Below are 19,404 nucleotides of genomic sequence, written 5' to 3' on the forward strand. Positions count from 1 at the left end.
GGCTGAATTTTGAAGTGTTATGTTACTGATGTTTCATGGTTATTCCTCCACTAATAGTTATCAATAGCATTTATTCCAGTCATGTATTTCCAAGAATGGGGTCAAATGTGTAGGTTGCTTGCAAGAGCCTTGTTGGTAAGGAAATATGTGTTTAAGAAGAGTGTCCCAAGGTGATACAGAAGAACAACACACCTAGCTTTAAGGGGTCTTCAGACAGCCTTTGAAAGTGCATCCTGTGGCCCTGCATCTGCCAAGCACCTAGGCTGATTTCTTGTTTCTGTCCCAGTAGGTTGGCTTTGTTACATGGCGAGGGAGGTACATTGAGTTGGCAAGAGTTTTATGTACAGTTGGCAGGTGCTCATGGTTAGCTTTTCTAAGCTTTTATTGAAGTCCTTTTACGAGAGGGGGCAAGTAAACAGCCATCAAAATCTGCGCTCTGTGGAAACAGGGGTTTAAACTGGTTGAATCAGCTTCTTTTCTTAATAACCCACTGCAATGAGGTTTTCAGAGGTAGGAGGTGATGCTCACAGTTCTGAATGTCAGGCACTCGGAAGCCACTGAGAGCTGCTGTGTGCTTCTGAGGACTGCGTGAGCTGCTGCCAGCCCCCGTATGGCTCGTGGGGACCGGACACCCAAAACTGCCAAGGCACTGCGCCGCTCCTGCAAATGCAGGAATGGGCTTTGACCTGGCCTGTAGCATCAGCGTGGTGGTGTGAAATGACCAAAGGCACCTGCTTTTTTTAAAACTAGAGTTTCTCAGTTGAAACTTCAGACTTTGGCATTGCTGAATTTTCTAAGAACTGTTTGGGGGGGGGGGTCGAGAGGATGTTCTGGCGGTTTTTCAGCTCCAGGTATTGTGTGGTGACAATTTTTCGTACCCTCCATCTCCCTATTTTTGAGGTGCCAGTTTGCTCAGGGAGCAGGACAGGATTCTTGCTTGTGTATAAGCAGTTCAGGAACTTGCAGAAACTACAGATGCTTTTAAGTTTTGAGATAGCTAGTTTTGAGAGCTGGGTTTACAAGCACCTTGTATTACTGCTGTGTAATTTTGGAGTGGTTGGCCTTAGTAACAGGGTAAGGATTCATACAACTGGAGGATTTTAAAGTGTTTCTGATTATGTAGTGAACATAATTTTATAGAAGGATGAACAGAAACAACTTTGAGCCAATGGAGAGCCAAAGGGGTTTGAAAATTAGCGCTTGCCCTGAATTTCTTTCGAATTATTTCCCTACAAATTTTTATTGATTCTGAAAATTAGAAATGAAAAGAAGTTCTTAGTTCATATATCCCAAGTGTGGGACTGGTGCTCTGTTGTTTTTTCTTTGTGGAGTCTGTCAACATTTTTAAGAGACTGGGGATAGGACTTTGTGGGGAAAAAAAACTAAAGGAAGGAGGGGAAAGTTCTCCCCTTACATCCTTTATTCCAGATCTTCCCTTTATTTAATGATCTAATCTACAGCTGTGTTATACTGAGCTGCTGGAGAGAGACTGTCTTCCTCCTCCTGCCTTCTGTCAGAGTTCATCTATGGATGTGCAGAAGGAATTGCTGTATGGAAACTGGAAAACCCATAAAAGGATGGATGCACAGCATTTCCCTGTCTGGCAGATACAGCCTGTACTATAAAATCCAGGATTGCAAGGTTCCCTCCGTGTGTGTTTGTACCGAGTTGTGTTAGGGGTGCTGAATAAGCCAGATATAAGCACATTTTTGTGGCGCTGTTTTTTTTTTTCCTTTTTAGATGATACCTGTACTGTAAGACCTGACTTGACCTGAAATCATGTCTTTATAGTCAGGTGGTTGCTGCTCACCAGGACTGCTTTTGGAATAACCAGTCATGAAGTGAAAAGCTATGTATCCTAGTATCGTCTCCTAGTATCATCTCCTGGTGGCTCCCTGCAGCTACCTTCTCCAGGAAGACTGTCAACTGAGAATTAACAAATACTATAGTGAGTGTTTGAGATTCATCAGAGGAAGCCAAAAAAAAAAAAAAAGGGGGGGGGGGGGGGAAGAAAAAGGGAGGGGGAGATAATCCCAGCAAGCTGTACTAGGGCATCGACTGCTGTGCTTCTGAGCCCCATCCTTCCCAAGTCAGGTATGAGCGAGGTCTCCCCAGTGTAGTGCACTAGGATCTCTTCCAGTCTCCTGCAGCTTCCCATCCAGTCCATGGGGATAAAATTTCCTCCCTAAGGCCCTGCAAAGGGAGTTGATCAGGGGGGTGGATTTCCTGGCACTCCTCCCCCCACACACACACTTCAGTGCCTTATTAGCCTCAGAGCCAGGCCAAATGGTATAGTTGGCAGGTTACTACACAACTGTTTTTATTTTCCCCTCTAGCTCTTACGGCATGCCGCACTTGAGCAAAGCTGATGTCCCAGGAATTACACTATAGCACCGTGGAGCTGCTGTGGTGTTGAACAGTCAAAGTCGTTTTATCTTTCAGAATGTGCTTTTTTTCCTTTGGAACATGGAAGTATCTATTTTTTTATGAAGTCTGTCCCTTTTGATAAGCTCTCTTCAGCTCAGGCACTTATCCCCTGTTTGAATGTTACAGCTATGAATTTTTTTTTATATAACTGAGTATATAAATGCTCAGTTCAGATGCTTCAACTAGTTTTCAGAAAGCCTGGTAGCAGTTTAATTTGCTATGGCTACAGTGAGTTCGGTTTTTAATTGATTTTTTTTTTTTTTAATGTGCACTGCTTTTAGTTCTGTTTAAGTTATTGCAACCGGCGTTAAGGTTTTAGCCACACCGTTTTTGAAGCTGGAGGGGGCAATTATGTTAATACTAGGATCTTTAATGCTGATGTGTAATATTTATAGCTACCTGTAGATGGTGATATGCTCCGCTCCATGCCTTGGCGGTGACGGATCCCACTCCCCATCCACCTGAACCGAGTGAATTGCCAGACCGGATGAATTGCATTTAGTGTCTGTCTTGTTTTTATTTTCCTGAGCAAGTGGGATAGCCTTGAAATTCTTTCCATGTCCAAAGCATCTTGGCCTCCTCTCAGTTCGGCAAGTTGTGGGTTGACTTGTCCTGATACTCAGTAACTTGTAGTGGTGTTAGTCTCTTACAGTAAGCCAGCAGTGGGTGCAGCTTAAGGTAGAATGCAAGTTATATGGGGCTTATCCACCTTTCACCTGGCCCCACAGCTGCGTTTGTGCGTGTGTACCCGTTTCCAAAATCAAAGCCAGGCTTTGCATGAGATCCTAGCGTCTCCTGCCAAAGCACGGGCAGCCGGCCCTAACGACCACGCTCTCTGCTTCCCTCTACGGGAGGGGGTTTACAGCTTGTCGGAGAAAGCTGCTTGTCGGTGGCGAGCTCCGTGGTGGAAATGAGTCGTACCTCGGTTGTCGTACAGGATTTCATGGTGGTTCTGTGCCGATCTGAGACTTTTTTTTTTTTCTTTCCTGGCTGCTTGAGCGGAGCCCACCCTACCCGCCTCAGAGTTTGGATGCACCGGTGTACGAAGACGCGCTGACGCGAACGTTCGGCGGCGCTCCCCGGGGCCGATGAGGAACGACACGCATCCAGTGCCACGCAGCAAGCCCGTCCCGGAGCCAGCAACAAACCCGCTCGTCCTGGACCTTTGACCTCATTGCTAAACTGAACTGACGGCACAGCAGGCGGCGAACGCCCCCCGGGCAGCACAGCGCGGCTCCCTGCGCTGCCGCTCCGGCTCCGCTGCCTCCCGCTCCCTCGTGTCTGCCCCTGACTTTGGCGTCCCCTTGGAAGCCGAAGCCCTGATGAACGACGACTGCCGACGCCCCTCGCGTTTGCGGCAGCGAAACCTGAGCTGAGCCGCTGGGCTGCTTCAAAACCGGATTAGCTGCCTTCCCCGGGCATCTCCCGGCCGAGAGAAGCCGCTCGGCAGGACCCGGGGAGGCGAGGACGGGGTCCGAGTTTTGCGCAGGACGGAGACCGGAGGGGGGTACCCGGTGCCTCCTGCCGGCAGCGGGGCCGGGCTTTTGCAGCGTAGCGCTGGCGGGCGGCCCGGCGGAGCCGCCCTCCCCGCTGCCGCCCCTGGCAGAGCAGCTAGGCCGCCGCCGCCGCCCGGCTTCGCCGCCGCGACTGCGGTTGCGGGCGGGCAGGAAGTGAGATCACGGCTCCGGCCGCCGAGGGGAGGCCGGGAGCCGGCGGGCGCCCCGCAGAGCCCCGGGCAGGGCCCGCTCCCATCCCGGCGGGGGTCCCCGACCCACCGCCATGGGCCAGGGCGGGCTCCTGGGGCTGGCCTGCTGCCTCCTGCTGCTGCTGCTGCTGCTGCTGGGGGGGGGCGCGGGGGGCCCGGGGAGCCGAGGGCCGCCGCCGCCGCCGCGGGGGGGGGGGCCGGGAAGAGGAGCAGGGCCCCGTGGCGGAGGGGGGACCGTGGGGCAGGACGGGGTACGAAGCTGTGAAGAAGCACTTGGGAGCCGCGGGCGCTCTCTCCAAGCAGTATTGGCAGTACCTGGCGTGCAAGGTGTGGCAGGAGGGCTGCGGAGAGGAGGAGGAGGAGGAGGAGGAGTCCGGTCCCGGTCCAGGTAAGCGCTTTCCTCCTTTCTCGCCCTCTCCCGTGCCCCAGAAACAGCAACGGGTCCAAACACCCTGCTTCCCCCAGCACGGGCCTCCCTGCCCCCGGCTCCTGCGGGTGCCGAGGGTCGCTGCCCTGGGCATCTCCCTCCTTACTCGGTGTACCCCGGGTTGCCACAAACATCTCTGTGGGCGAGGGGAGCGCGCTGGCACCCGCTACGGCTCTCCGTGCCCGCCTGAGCCAGCTGCTGTCCACTCGTGCTTATTCCCCCTCCCCGCAGCCCTAGCTGCCTGCCGGGGGCTGTCAGAGTCCTTGCACCTGGGAGGAGGGCTGCGGTTAAGCGGGCTCAGCTGAGCATCCACGCAAAATGCAAAAATGGCACCTGCTGGCACATCTCTGCTCAGACCGTTGCCTCTTCCAGGCTGGAGCTTGCCTGTGGTGGGCCAGGATTACCTGGAGATCCTCTCTGCCTGGTACTGCAGCTTTGGCAAGTGCTGCAAGACAGGAGACTGCAGGATAGTCAACAACGTCACAGGTAGGTGCTGTGCTGCACTTGGGAGACCCCAAGCAGTGCTTGTCTCTGCTGCCTTTCCGTGTTGTCTCTTTCGTTGTTTGTTTGTGGGGGTTTTTTCTTTTTAAGAAAATGTATTTTAGCAAATGATGCAAGTAAAGGGCAGTTCTGAGCAGGGTGCTGGGTGTGTGGGAGGGCAAGGTGCTGAGCTAAGTCCTGTTTCCCATTATTCATTTGTGGTTCTGAGACTGCAAGAGAGTTTGTTCCTTACCATACAGCATATCTGCTCCGGTTTGCCACGAGCCCTGCCTTCATGCGGTAGCTCCCAGGCATACGCAGTGGGATCCAGACCGGCCCAGGTTGGGAGGGTATGCCAAGACCTGCGTGTAAGCCCTGCACAGGTGTCATTGCATTTTGCTGGCCCTAAGACTTCTGGTATCCATACCCTCTGCTTGGAGCTCACCGAGGCCTTTGGGCTTCAGTCCTCTCTGCAGTCATCAAATTCCTCCGCTTCCCAAAGGGAAAAAGGAGTCGGCGGAAGATCTGTGTCTTTTTGCGGTCGGTGGCTGATGCAGGCAGGGTACAGGCAGCCTGTCTCATTGATCCTGTGACTTTAATGCCGCTTCAGCCTCCTCTCAGACAGGCAGCCCCATCAGCAGGGCTGTGTGGGCTTAGTGCCTTACCACGTTTTCTCCTCTTATTCCCACCTGCTGCAGCAGCTGGGCTTGCAAGTTAAAGCTGAGCTCTTGCTCTCTTTCCTTCAGGGCTAGAAGCAGACCTCAATGGGCAGCTCCATGGGCAGCACTTGGCCAAAGAAGTCGTCATCCGGGCAGTGCAAAGGTTCCTGCGGAACCCGCGGCCAGAGAAGGCTCTCGTCCTCTCCTTCCACGGCTGGTCCGGCACAGGAAAGAACTTTGTGGCTCGGATGGTGGCCAGCCACCTGTACCGGGATGGGCTGAAGAGCGAGTGTGTCAGGGTGTTCATCTCGCTCTTCCACTTCCCCCATCACAAGTACGTGGACTCGTACAAGGTGAGAACCGACAACACGGTGTTGCCATGGTCCAGTGTACTGGGTCTGGCTGGGATGGATTTCATTTTCTTCACAGCAGCCCATATGGTGCTGTGTTTTGGATTTGTGAGTAAAATAGCGTTGATAACACAGCGGTGTTTTGGCTACTGCTGAGCAGTGCTTGCACAGCCTCAAGGCTCTCTCCTTCTCCCACTCTGCCCCCACAATCAGTAGGTTGGGGGTGTGCAAGAAGTTGGGAGGGGGGACACCAAACAGCTGGCCCCAACTGACCAAAGGGGTCTTCCATGCCATTGACCATTGTGCTCGGCAATAAAAACTGAGGGGAACGGGTTTGGAGCTAGGAAGGCATTGCTCAGGGACTGGCTGGGCATCAGTCTGTTTGTGGTAGGTGTGAGTGGTTGCCTTTGCATCACTTGCTTTGATTTTCTTTCTTTCTTTTTCCTCCTTCCTTCACTTATTAAACTACCTTTATCTTGACTCACTCGTTTCCTTGCTTTTGCTCTTCCTGTTCTCTACCCTGTCCTGCTGGGTGGACCAAGCAAGCGGCTGTGTGGTCCTTAGCTGCCAGCCAGGGTTAACCCCCAGCATCCAGGCTCAGCCCCTGCACGATGATCTGGTGGCAGTGACTGCTGCTGGGCTTCTCACACTCCTCGCTGCTGCTCTGCAGGCTCAGCTGAAGAAGCAGATAAGCGAGACTGTGCAGCTGTGCAAGCAGTCCCTGTTCATCTTCGATGAAGCAGAGAAACTTCATTTCAGCCTCCTGGATGCCATCAAGCCCTTCATGGCTCACTACGACAACGAGGGCCAGGTGGATTACCGAAGATCCATCTTCCTCTTCCTCAGGTGATTTTTGGGCCCCCAAAGGGATGGGGAGAAACAAAGTGATGGAATCTGTCCTGAGGTGTGTGATATGAGATGCTCAGGCTGCAGCAGGGGGGGAATAGATGTCCAACTCCTCCAAGAGGTGGTTGCCTCCATGGTCAGTTTTGCTTATTGGTGCTGTGCATCCTCCCTGGGTACAGGGCATTTGCAGGAGGAGCTGAGGTCCAGCTCAGCTGGGACACCTGAGCCAGTGTCTAGGTTTTGAGACAAGGAACCATTGGGAGTCGGAGCTAGTGTGGTGTCATGTCACCCTGCACAGCTGAGCCAGGAGATCCCATACTCCAGGGAGCAAAGCTACGGCTGCAGGTCTTGGTAGGAAGTTCTTGTGCAACGTGGCACTGTTAGCTGGGAGTGGGAGGTGGGGAGTTCCCACTGTCTGGTCGTGGCTGCAGGCTGAGGTGCCGTCGGTCTGCTGTGCTGTGAGGACTGATCGTGGCATCGCCTCGTCCTGTCACTTAGTCGGTTCTTTTCCCATCCAAAGGGAGAAAGGACTTTGGCGCATGCGCACCCAGTGCTGTTGCTGACCCAAGCCTAGGTGGGATGCATCTGGAGGGAGAAGTAGGACATCTTAAAACTGAGATGTGAGGTAGGCACATGCCTGAAGTAGCCAGTGAGAAATGCCAAGGAGAGACAAGCACCTCGGCCCCCTTCAATTTAGGAGTTACAGCCTTCAGCTTGGCCCTGGCAAGAGGTGTTCCGACAGGCTGGAGGCGGGCAGAGATTTGTTCTCCATCTCCCACCATCCAGGCGACTGTTCTAATCTCCCAGCTTGGGTGTTCCCTAGGGAAGTTTCTTTGCCTATGGAGGACCTGTATATGTGCCCAGTGCTCGCAGAGCTGACCACGTTTCAGTTCTACCTGTGTGGACCACTGGCAGGAGCTGTGGTGGAGGGGGCAGATTCTCCCTTATTGCTCGGGGCAGGGTGGATGTGCTGCTGGCTGCACTGAGCTGACCTGACCTCGTGTCCTACCTGGCAAGCCATGCAGGATGACGTTAGCCCCTTCGTGCTACTAAGCAGAGGGGAGCAGAGTGCCTTAAACTGCGGCAGTGTGTAATCCTGGGGGGGGGGGTGTCGTCATACCTGCTGGCAGTGTGAGACAGACCTGTTGTAGGAGGGCTGGCTCTGCCCCAGGGCTCCTTTGGACACTGGCCTGGTCCTGCAGTTTTGGCCAGGTTCCGGGAATGGGGTGTCCCCAGTCAGAAGGGACTGTTTCTTCTGCAGTCTGGGTGGGACCAAGATCGATACAAGCTGTTTCCCCACCTAAGAAGGCGGGGGGGTGGAGGGGGGATGGGGTGGGTGGGAAGGGGAACAGTGGTGGCTTTTTAATTTTGCTTCCCCTCCCCCATTTGGGGAACGGGTCCAGAGCCTCTGACACAAGAGGCTGTGGACCTTGATGGGTGCAAGATCGGTGTCTCCCAGTGCCTCTCTGCCTCCCACCTACACAAGCTCTGCAGCCAGCTGGTTCCCAATATGGCCAGCTCACTGGTGGCAGGGCACTTGGGGCTGTTGTCTGAGGCTGTTGCAAACCTCTCACCAGCACTTGGGGGCTGCCTGGCCTTGAACTGCTTTCTGAGGTGAGGGGCTGCCCTGGGAGCCTTAGTGACTGCCAGGACCCATGTCCTCCACCGCGGAGCTGTCCCCACAGTGGGTGTCCAGAGGAGTCCTCGCGTGGGAACTGCACCGTCCCTCGGCCAGGGGATGCTTTGCCAGGTCCCGGGCTGCCATTTGAATCCCTGCCCCAGGACCTTTACTTCTAGTGGGACTCCTGCCATCTGCTCTGCCCTCTCACTTGGACCTTCAGTGGTGGCTTCTGGGAGTTTGGTGTGGAGCCAAGTGTCAACTGTGAGGTCGATGGCATCCCAGCCAGGACAGGGGACTGATGGAGATGGAGGATTCTGCTGGCTCCTGGTCCCACTCTGGGAGAGAAAGGAGCTGCCCCAGGGTCTGGGCTGGCAAGATGGAGGATAGCTGTAAAGATGCTTATAGAAAGGGGCTCTTTGGGACAAAAGCTGGTTCCTCCATCTGCAGGTATTTCAGATGCTGATCCTACACAGCAAATCCTTCATTGCTAACAGAGTTCCTGAGGCCTGTCTGGAGGGGAGGTTGCTGGCAGCTCCCAGCAGTTCATCTCTGGAGGCATGGTTGAATGACTTCTCTCTGTGTCCACAGCAATCTCGGTGGCAACACCATCAATGAGGTAGCCCTGGACTTCTGGCGGGCTGGCCGGGCGCGGGAGGAGATCTCCATGGAGTTCCTGGAGCAGCGGCTGCGGCTAGAGCTGCAGGAGCCTGAAGGTAAGAGCCGGGCTTGCTTGCAGGATGTTGTGGGCAGGCTGCCCACAAACCTGCCCCTCTGCGCTGGCTTGGGGCCCTGCTTACGCAGTCCCATCCACCGCGTGCTGTGGAACAAGCCCTTATTCCAACTTCCTTCATCCACACTAGCGCAGCCCCACGAGCACAGCACTGCTGCAGCAGCAAGACATGGGAGGAGGGAGCTGTGAGTCCTTCTTGCCCCTTTCAGCCCTGAAAGTGGCCAGGTTGCAAGAAGCAGCCTAAGGCTGTAGGGAAGTATCAAGGCTTCTCTGGGGATTCAGGCTTCTCTTGGTCTGAGATGGGCAAGCCGTAGTGACATTCTGTGTTCAGATTAAGTGCTGGCCACCTCTTTCCAAGTGGGTGTCTCTCTCCCACCACGCATGGCTGTATAAGCCAAGACAGCCCCCTCGGAGAGATAAGCCTTGCCTCACAGAGGGATGACAGCTCTCAGGTGGAGCTTCTGAAGTTTTTGTCATCTTGCATTTTGCTACAGAGAATGGTTATGCCCGCAGCCACCTCCTCGAAGAGAACCTCATTGATTTCTTCGTGCCGTTCCTGCCCCTGGAGTACCACCATGTGAAGCTCTGCGCACGGGACGCTTTCCTAGCCCGTGGACTTCCGTACACCGAGGCAGCCCTTGATGAGGTGGCCAGGATGATGGTGTTTGTCCCTACGGAAGAGAAGCTTTTCTCTGCACAGGGCTGCAAATCTGTATCCCAGCGCATCAATTACTTCCTTCCCTGAACACCAGGTGGGACTACACCACTGGTGAAGGTGGTTCTGCACACTAGGAGCTGCTCTCCTTGCACAAGGTCAGGCAAACAGATTACCCAGCCATGCACTTGGACAGAGACAGAAACTTAACCCCTTGTTACTCCGAGGGCTGTCTGCAGGGAAGGAGGCACACCCTCACTCCTGGGACACGGGGACAGCCTGTGCTTGGCTGCATTTTGAAGTCTGTCCAGTGTTTTTTAAGTCCCTTCTTTTAGCAGGTAGTAGCCTGCAGTAGTGATTTGTTTGTGCTGGCAGGTGCTTTGTTTGACGTGAGCAGGGATGTCCAAGTCCTTGGTTTGTTAGTGTGTGATGAAGGCCTTGGACAGACTGGTCCTGTTGAGACAGTCCAGCAGAAGCCACGTCTTCATCCCTGTCGCCCATTTTCTCTGTCACTTTCACAAGATTGCACAGAACTGTTTTGCTGGAGCTGAGTTTTTTTCTCTATTGCTCTCCTGCACTCACGAGGCATCTGCTGCTCAGGGACATGCATGCCGGGATCATGGTTTGTGCAGGGAGGTCCCTCCGTAGAGAAAACAACTGAATAATCTCCTCTGGAGATGTCAGATCCATAGCCTCTCGCTTTGGAGCGTCCCTCTCTCATTGGGAGTCTTCCGTTGTATGGAAGCAGCTGCGGGGATGAGGTGAACTTCTGCTGAAATTCTTTTTCTAAGCAGTTTGGTGAAGAGCCTGTTTGCTTCACCGCAAAATGAAAAAGGGGAGACTAACTCCTTTTTCAAGGGTAAAGGGCGGTTGAAGAGCATGGTGGCTGAAGGAATAGGCTGCAATTGAATTCGGGTTTTCAGGGATGCAGTAAGCTTGGGTTTGTTTTGGTTTTTTTCTTTTCAGTATGTTGCATGCTGTGTTTTTTTGGCTGGTATCAGCATTACTACACTAAGGGGCTGTTTGCTGTCTGGGTACTTGCCAGGTGATAAGTATGTTACAGCAGGACCAAAAAATTTCAACAGTGTTACCGGAATCACTTTGACCTCTAGGTCAAAACTCCCCTCCAACACAGCTGGGCTGGGGCGATGAGGTGAAACAGCACATGCCAAGGACAGGGCTTAGCTCCCTGGACACCTCATGTGCGGACCTTTGATCTATTTTAAGCTTTGAACCTCGCTGCGGTGCCAGTGATGAGCAGCGCGACCTCTGGGAAAAGATTGACCAGACAAGCTTACTAGTCCTGCAGACTTTGAGTTCGTGTTTCCCTCTGGGCACGCTGGCTCTGTTATCTAACGAGGCTTCATAGTCCAAGGCAGGAAGGCAAGCTAGCTGCTTTCTTACTGTTCAACTGATGCAACGTTAAACTTACCTGTTGTCTCCAGATTGGACCTTAGGGCCTGTGCCAACGTGCACTGTTACGAGGTGTTTCTGAGGCTTGGTTCATCTCTTAATCGCAAGTGACAAGCCTAAAGCTTCAGCCTGGGACGTCACAGGGAGATGCTCCTGGGGAAGGGAGGATGCAGCCCCACAGGACTCAACTCGGGTTGTGTTTTATAACCTGGGCAGAAAGTTAAGTTGTTAGTTAGTTGAAGGTTAGTTGCTTAGAAGATTGTATAAGCCAGGATAAGGTATGATTATTTTTTTTTTAATAGAAAAGAATCTTCAGCTGTCCAGGTTAGAACGATGCTGCCTGGAGTGGAAGGGAGTCACTTTGTCAGCCGTTTCACCAGTGCAGGGCTGGTATGAAGTTGGCATATTAAGCTGTTCTTACTCTGTTACTGATTAAGGAGATGATGGTCTTACTAATGAGGGCTACTGTCAAACTGATGATGCAAGACCATGTGCTCTGCCAGGTCACATGTGTATGTTTCAGAATTAAGTGAGTATTTGATTATGCAACCCCACTCCCTCTGACCACTCCATGGCAACATTAAGTTTGATTTTAAAGGCATAAATAAAGATACTGCTTTTTCTTTGCAATCTGGCAGAATTAAATGATTTCTTTTTTTAACAGGTTTATAATACTCTTTTCTACCCAAAATAACAAACTTCAGGTTAGTACTGAGCAGCTTCAAATAGTCCTTAAGACAAAAAAAACCAACCAGCATATACTCAAGTGTTTTTTGCCAATAAAATATTGCAACCTTTATTTAAAACAAAATGCAAATTGGCAAAACTTTGTGGAACGACAGGCAAAGAGGCCCTTCAAAGGGCCTTATTTACATCAAGTTTAACACTGTTCGCAGTTCACAGTCAGACGATAGTGAGATAATTAAATTAGAAAAACAACCAAAATATATTACAATAACAATTAAAAACAAAAACAGTTGACAACACTGGTAGAGTGATTGGTGATTAACGTGTTTCATTTTAATCCATTCCTGCCCTCAATGAGTTCACTACTGATACAAACAGCGTGCCGAGCTGATTGGGCTTTACCTCCTGTGTGCAACAGACACATTTGGAAGAATGACCTCCTTTGGTACAGACATTTCTTATCATGTAGGTATTATAAAGAACTCGGGTGTCCCATAACCTCTTATTTCCTATCACCAGGGAACAGGCTGAAGGTTTTGTTCTGCACTACAGGCAACTGGAGTGCACCCCCAGTGCCCATCCATGCTAGATGATGCCACTGGCATTGAAGTGGGAGGTTTCTGAGCATGCCATAGTCGCTACCCTTTGGTTTTCCTGCCAGCTACTGATTAGCAGCAGGGCTGGGTTGAGCGTTTTAAAGAGAAAACAGCAGCCTGTTACATTTGCAAAAAAGATCTGGATTCATTACTGCTTGTCACAGCTGCTGATGCCCGAGAGGACTAACAAGCAAAAAGCGAAGCACCTCAGCTGCTAGGGAAGCCTGCCTTAGGTAAGCGGTACAGACATCAGGGTCTGGATTTCTCTACTCTGACTGCACAGCATAAACCATCCTACCTGCTCACACACCCGCTGCCTCTTAGGGAGGGACTGCTCTGTTAACGCAGCAGTTTTGGTGCAGCTATTGCCCCACACTGTGGGGTTTAGTTCCTGCTGCCTGCAGAGAGCGGTGTGCCATAAAACTCTTGCATAAGCACACCTGACGAGATGTCAATATGCGTGTGTTTGTGTCTCGCTGACACAAGGCCAGTGGTGCTCAGGAGAAGTGTTCTCTGTGAGGAGGATGGGAATGCACAGCCTCCCCCTTCCCCACTGCATTCTACTGTTCTGTATCAGCAACACCGCTCCATTCAATTCCGCTTTCCCAGCAGCTAAATTTGATGCAGTCCCAAGACCGAGACTCTTAATTCAGCTTCACCCCTGTCCACACTAATGACAAATATGATTAAATCGAAGTGCTGCCAGTCAGACAGCCGAGTGCACCACTTCTGGGGTTAAAGAGTGTACAGTGCAGGAAGAAAAGAGAATTGCACCTGTGAGTTGGCTAATTCCCCACAGTAGCTAGGAAGAGAAAGTGCCCCACATCAACTCACTCATGTGAGCGCATGCTTTGTGCTTGGCATTACCAGGCCCTATGTGATCCCATCCCCTGTTGCACAGACGACTACTTCAAATTCTAGCCCATACTAGTGCAAGTGAGAGAGCCCAGCTGCAATTGCATCCTTACCCCACAAGGCCTTCTGACAGGGGTGAGGAAAGGAAACACAACAGTTTATGCCTTGTCCCCTACCCTAAACAGTGGAGCAAGACGTGCTCTTCACTGGGACAAATAGTGGGGCTCCACCATCCTTACGTTACTTTGAACATACTGTGCAAGGCTGAAAGCAGAGAAGCTGCTACAGTAAAGACCTTTAAGGCTGAACAGAAAGCCAAACCTTAGCAAAAGGGAGAAGGAACAGTAACAATTTTAGGAGAGTGGCTGTGGAAGGAACAACAGCTGAATGGTGATTTACAGCAGACCAGCTTTCCCAGATATCATCCTCTTACTATCCTGCCAGAGGGAAGGGCCGAATTCCAGTTTGGGAATAAAACACTGTTGGGCAGCAGAAGCAGCAGCAATTCTGCAGCCTCCTATTTAGGGGAAAAAACCAACCACCCTAGTGTCAAGCCAGCACTACCTCTGTCACCTTCTTCCAAACTGATATAAAATAACAGATGAGAGCAGAGAAAACACTCTCCGTATGAGTGATGACAGGCAAATCCCCAAATTGCACTGTTCTGTGTTTTTCCACCACAGGAGGGATCAGAACTGAATGGGCTTCTGTGTTGCCCACGGAGGTTGTGAAGTCTCCATCCTTGGAGACAGTCAAAAGCTGTCTGGACATGGTCTTGGGCAGGCAGCTCTAGATGGCCCTGCTTGAGCAGGGGATCTGGACCAGATGACCTCCAGAGGTCCCTGGTTCCTCCAGAGGAACCAGTCCTTCATTGGGGCAGAAAGGGCTGAAAGAGGGGAGTTTTAGTAGTTAGAAAGTCCAGGAATTGTTTGCTAGTCTATCACTTTTGGTGGAGCTTTTCTGAAAGACTGGCATTCAGGGAAAAAGCTTCTTTCAAAACACTCATCAGAACTGGACTAACAAACAGCCTTAAAATTTCCTGTTTAAAATACCCTTCCCTAAGAATCACTTCATTTTCAGTCTGTTTGTCCTAGGCTGAGGTGTAGTACAATGATGAAACCATGCGATTGTCTGCCAGGGCACATGACCTGCCCTTCTGCCCCAAAGAAAGCTCCCATACCTTTTAAATCCTTTTGATTGTTTGCAAGGCCATGTGAAGCAATACCACAAGCCTTCCCTTTGCAGGTCACTTTTTCCAGAGGCAGATAGTTTGGTGTGCAGCAATGCACACCTTCCATAAAGATGACTGAAAGAGATAAGGCAAACCACAAAAGCCCTCAGTAAAGTCTACAAGATAACAGTTTGGTGCTCTGTCTTACGGCTGAGCGTTGCTGTGAAAGAGTCCTGGCAGAGCCTCCTGCTGACCTGAGGGCTGCAGGAGAGCCTGGGCAAGCTGAAGATCCTACTGCAGAGCTAGACAGCAGTACTACTAAGTCAGGATGAGTTACCCGCGCTGTACTTTCATTTGTCCCCACTTAGGTACCAGCTCACTGGAGTAAAACCGACTTGTAGGAATAATTAATTCACTTTAATGCCTGTCAGCTGGCGTGGAGGGGTTGCTTTGGTTTTTTTTCTCCCCACCCCCCCATTTTACTTGGACAGTGAAGCTCACATGGTCCATTTTACCTCACATACTGCTCCACTGGTGTGCATTCATGCATCATGACACAACTTTAACACAGATCAGTAATAAAATGAGGATTCTCAGACGCCAGCCCATTTCTAAAGACATTTCAGGCTCCTGTCTCACTATGCTCCACGGAAAAAACAGGGACACTCAGACAGCCCAGCCTACTTCCAAGCACCAAGAGGGCAATGCTGCTAGACAGCAACGGAAGTGCCCATCTAAATTCTCACCTGTGTCCCAGCTCAACTCTAAATGCTCAAACTAAAAGCAGCACAGTCACACTTTAAAAACAAGTTAAAAAAGCATTTTAGCCAAAAATAAAAGATTTAAGGTGCAAAGCAAGCGAGATCCTCTATCATCACCAATAGTGTGAAGTGAGCAGCAGCATGCAGAGTAATGTGTATTTGGAGCCAGGTATTGGACCTGTTTTCTTCCTCTCGCAAACCAACTGTTAGTTGAGGTCTTCCTACTTGCCAGTACATTTACATCTCAGGGAGTTGTGCGTATACACAGAAGACCAGCTTTTTGAGGCCACAACAGTCTACAAACAGCACTAGGACCAAGGAAGACAACTTCAACCACACAACTGTTTTCATTCCGGGATTGTCAGTAGGCATCAGACACCAGAGACCATAACCCAGTGGGAGCTCTCTGTTTGTTGTCATGTCTCAGGCAGAGGAGTGCACAGTTTATGTGCATGTTCCCTACACCCCAGCATGAGATTCTGGTCTAGCCTTTAAAATACAGGAATAAATAAAAAAAGATGGCTGTGGTTCCCCTGTGTGCTGATGTACCTAGTCATCTTCATATACAGGGAACCCGAAAGCCTGCGAGACTGGTAAGTACTAGAGCAAATCCCAGGAAGCCGTCAGTGTGAAGTGTTAGTGTTACGCCAAGAGCAGGGACAGGTCCAGGGAATCCTGCAGCAGCGAGGGTGCAGGCCAGGCTGTACTTCCTGGCTCTCCAGCTGGCCCTGCAGCACTATGACTGCTAAAGGAATGTGGAGAACAGCCAGGGGTGGCGGAGGCTCTGCCTTACCTACCATGGGTCCTCAAGGTGATGAAACCGAATTGGGGAATCAACCTGGTAACAATTTAAAAACAATCTAGAGCTTAAAAAAAAAACCCAAAAAACAACAAACCACTCACCCACCCCAATAACAACACTGGCAAGTTGTGCAAGAGCCCCAAACTACTCACAAATGACCATCAAGCAGCACCTGTGCTAGATCACTAGAAATAGGTATCAACTGAGTGAAGGCTGTGTGGTGGGGAAGGGGTATTCCAGTGGTAAGTCTGCCCAGCATCCCTGATGCTTCTGATAAAACAAAGATGAGAACATGTGGTGGATGAGGTGGGCAGGAGGGAAAAGGGATAGTTTCATATATTAACTAATTTTGCAGTTCTCATTACAGCAGCAACAGCACTGTGGAAGTAAGCCATCTGGGCTAGTGCATCCACCTCCAGCAGCTCTGAATACTGTCAGTGCATTAGACCTTCCCCCAACCGCACGCAACCTCCCCCTTCAGAGCTACTCCAGCACAGACTGCTCGGCACTTGGTACCAACGGAGTCCCAGTGTCTTTCCTCTGCCTTGTCAGGAGGCCAAAGCATGTGTTAGTGCAGACAGGGGAGGATCTGTACAGCCGAGTGGCCTGCAGCCACTCCAGTCAGTACACCAGCTATCACACATCAAACCATCCTTCCCAGAGCGAGAACCTGCCATCGATTCTCCTGCTTCTCCAAGGGAGGAGCAAGGAACTTCCCTTGCCATACCAAGCAGATCAGCCTGACTAGGTAGGGACAAATACTTGATGTTCTGCCCCTTACAGCTTTACTCTAACCTCTCCATCCCCATTTTTTGAGATGAACCTGTAAACGTGAGGAGAACTCAGTGATCTGAGGTACTTCACATACTCAAGTATCAGTCTTTCCTTTTGAAAGCATCAGTACAGAAAAAAAGTCATTTCCCCCCTCCCCATGTGTATTTCTCTTACCCAGATTGACAGTAGCTACCTTTGCACCACATCGCTGATTTCTTGAACACATGACAATAAGTTATTAAGGACGGGGTTTGCCCCAGGGACGCTAGCAGCTGTTGAGGACACCTGCAGCTCCTGCAGGCTGAGTTCCAGTTTGCTCACCGCTTCCCGGAAGGCAAATTTGTTGCGTGTATGTGGGATGCAGTCCACGTAGCCTGAGCAGTAATCCAACAACTGGTGCCCTGTGTCCACCAGCTGGCTGTTTGGTGTCGGCTCAGCGATGGCACTGGAGAGAAGATCCGCGCACTCCAGCAGCGCTTCCTTGCTGATTTTGTCTGCGGAGATTTTCTCAGCTGCCTGTTTGGTCTTTCTTAGTGCTACTTTTGCGCCAGCCGTGCCATTGGCCATTTTCACTGGGGAGGTGGAAGACGATGACAGAGGCACTTGAGGTGGAGGCATCACGGGCCTCCCAGATTTTCCACCAACAGGTGCTGCTGCTGCTGCTGCTGCTGCCTTCTTACTCCCTTCGCTTGATTCCAGTCCATGCTGCGCTCCCGCGACATTGCTCAGCTCTTCTGCTGCATCTGAGCAGGCAGCTGGCTGTTGTAGGAGCCTCGTCACTGGTGGTGGAGGTGGAGCACACTTTGGTTTTACCCGTCTGGGCCGGTCCCTGTCGCCGGAAGAAGTGACCTGATGCTCAGATAAGAGCTTAAATTTATTACCCTGAGAGTCTGTGCCAATGAGCTGCACATCCGCTGGAGTGTGTTTTAGAGTGGGTGAGATTAGGACTGGCACTTTGTGGTTATGAGTGGTTGGAAGTATTGCTGCAGCCTTTGCTGGAGATGACCACCCTGGTCTCTCGCCATCCTCAAGGACCCCTTGCCGTGGGCCACTGTTTTTTTCTTTGCTCTTAGGAGCTGCTGCTAGCCCTGGACCCTCCTTTTCTTCTGATCCGGAGGGGGTTCGGAAAGGGAGTGCTGTGGCACCCCTCGGCAAGAGTTTTGCTTTTGGTCTCTCTCTGGTCAAAGCAGGGCCTTCTTCAAACCTTTTGGGAAGCAGGTCATTGGACCTCCCTGTGCTCTCATCGGGCTGAGAGGAGGTGGACACTGTCCGTTCCAGCTGGATTTTTGATCTCTGGGAATTTCTGGGAAGGGTCATTGCCATCCTATCCTGCTCTGGAAGCCCTGAGGACATGGAAGATGTAGAGTTTGACCTTGGAAAAGGCTTTGAAGCTTCTTCATTGCCAGTGGGTTTTCCTGCTCTTAAACCCAGTGTCTTTTTAATCAAGCGTGGTGTAAAGAAACCAGTGATGCCTGACCACCCACCACTGGTGCTTACTCCCCCACCACTGCTGGTACCAGTGCCATCATCGTTGTAGAAGGTCCTCTGCACAAAGCCCCCGCCATAGCACTTGGGTGGCGCCAGGTTTGCGTCCTGCTGCGTGGGAGCAAAAGAGAACCCATCCGCATGCTGCAAGGAAGCAACAGATGAAAAGTTACCCGTCAGCTCGTATTTCTTATGGGGCTGATTCTCCATCTCCCGGAAGGAACTGCTGCGCTTGGGAGGTGTGGGAGCATTCCTCTTCTTCATAAAGGAGCTGAAGAAGCCACCTTTTCTGTCCCTGGTGAAAGTGGTCTCTTTGGCATCCTCCAACAGGCTGCTGGGCGACTTGTCCCTCTGCTTGCGAGGCAGTGCAGGAGACCCACTTGTTGACTGTGCGCTTCTGATAAAACCTAGACAGAAGAAAGAAGTGTGAATCTGCAAAATCAGTTTCCATTTCCACCTCCCTATCCTGTAGTGGGCTTTATGGGCCTGGCGTATTTAGCTGCCCAGGTTCTGCAGAGAGAGACTGAGAGAGGAAGTTAGCACTTCTATTTTTGTGTGAGGCTGGTATGATTTTTTTTAAAAAAAAACAAAACTTTTTCCCCACTTCTGCATGCGTGACTTGTCTGTTGTCTATACTGAGGAGGCCACTTAGGAGAGAGTTCAGGAGAAAGTGAAGTTGCTCTTTTCTTCCAGTTTCTTATTTCCTTCCTGTAGTTTTTTTCCTCCTCCCCTAAATACCACAAGTATAAAAGAAAATGTCTTGTTGCATTGTCAACTTTAGTTTTGAAGCTGTCATTTAAAAAAAAGCAGCACAACTAAACTTAAAAGAAAAAAATACAATGGGATTTACTAAAAGAACATTGAACAAGCTGCAGTGTTTTCTGTTTGCTAGTGAATAATTGGGCTGCTGAGGTGGCCAACAGCCCTAATGACATAGCAGTGCAAAGCACTTTCCCATGT

The 19,404-nt window shown here is 51.1% G+C and overlaps 2 protein-coding genes across 2 annotated transcripts in view; one reads left to right on the forward strand and one right to left on the reverse strand.

Annotated features, from left to right (window-relative positions):
- The first annotated feature begins 4,206 nt into the window (after positions 1 to 4,206).
- TOR3A (torsin family 3 member A) lies at positions 4,207 to 12,069 on the forward strand. Its single transcript, XM_049807175.1, is given in 7 exon segments — positions 4,207 to 4,329; positions 4,331 to 4,520; positions 4,932 to 5,045; positions 5,786 to 6,051; positions 6,719 to 6,894; positions 9,104 to 9,228; positions 9,740 to 12,069. Coding segments are annotated over 7 exon segments (1,245 nt in total). The 3' UTR covers positions 9,991 to 12,069.
- An 18-nt stretch (positions 12,070 to 12,087) lies between these two features.
- The window catches only part of ABL2 (ABL proto-oncogene 2, non-receptor tyrosine kinase), a 51,252-nt gene continuing 43,935 nt past the window's right edge, over positions 12,088 to 19,404 (reverse strand). Inside the window, exon 11 of the mRNA XM_049807164.1 lies at positions 12,088 to 18,851. Within this exon, the coding sequence (XP_049663121.1) occupies positions 17,149 to 18,851 (1,703 nt within the window). The 3' untranslated portion in view covers positions 12,088 to 17,148. The remainder of the gene's footprint in view (positions 18,852 to 19,404) is intronic.

Source organism: Accipiter gentilis, chromosome 8 (genome assembly GCF_929443795.1).
Source record: "Accipiter gentilis chromosome 8, bAccGen1.1, whole genome shotgun sequence".
Classification (NCBI taxonomy): Eukaryota; Metazoa; Chordata; class Aves; order Accipitriformes; family Accipitridae; genus Astur; species Astur gentilis.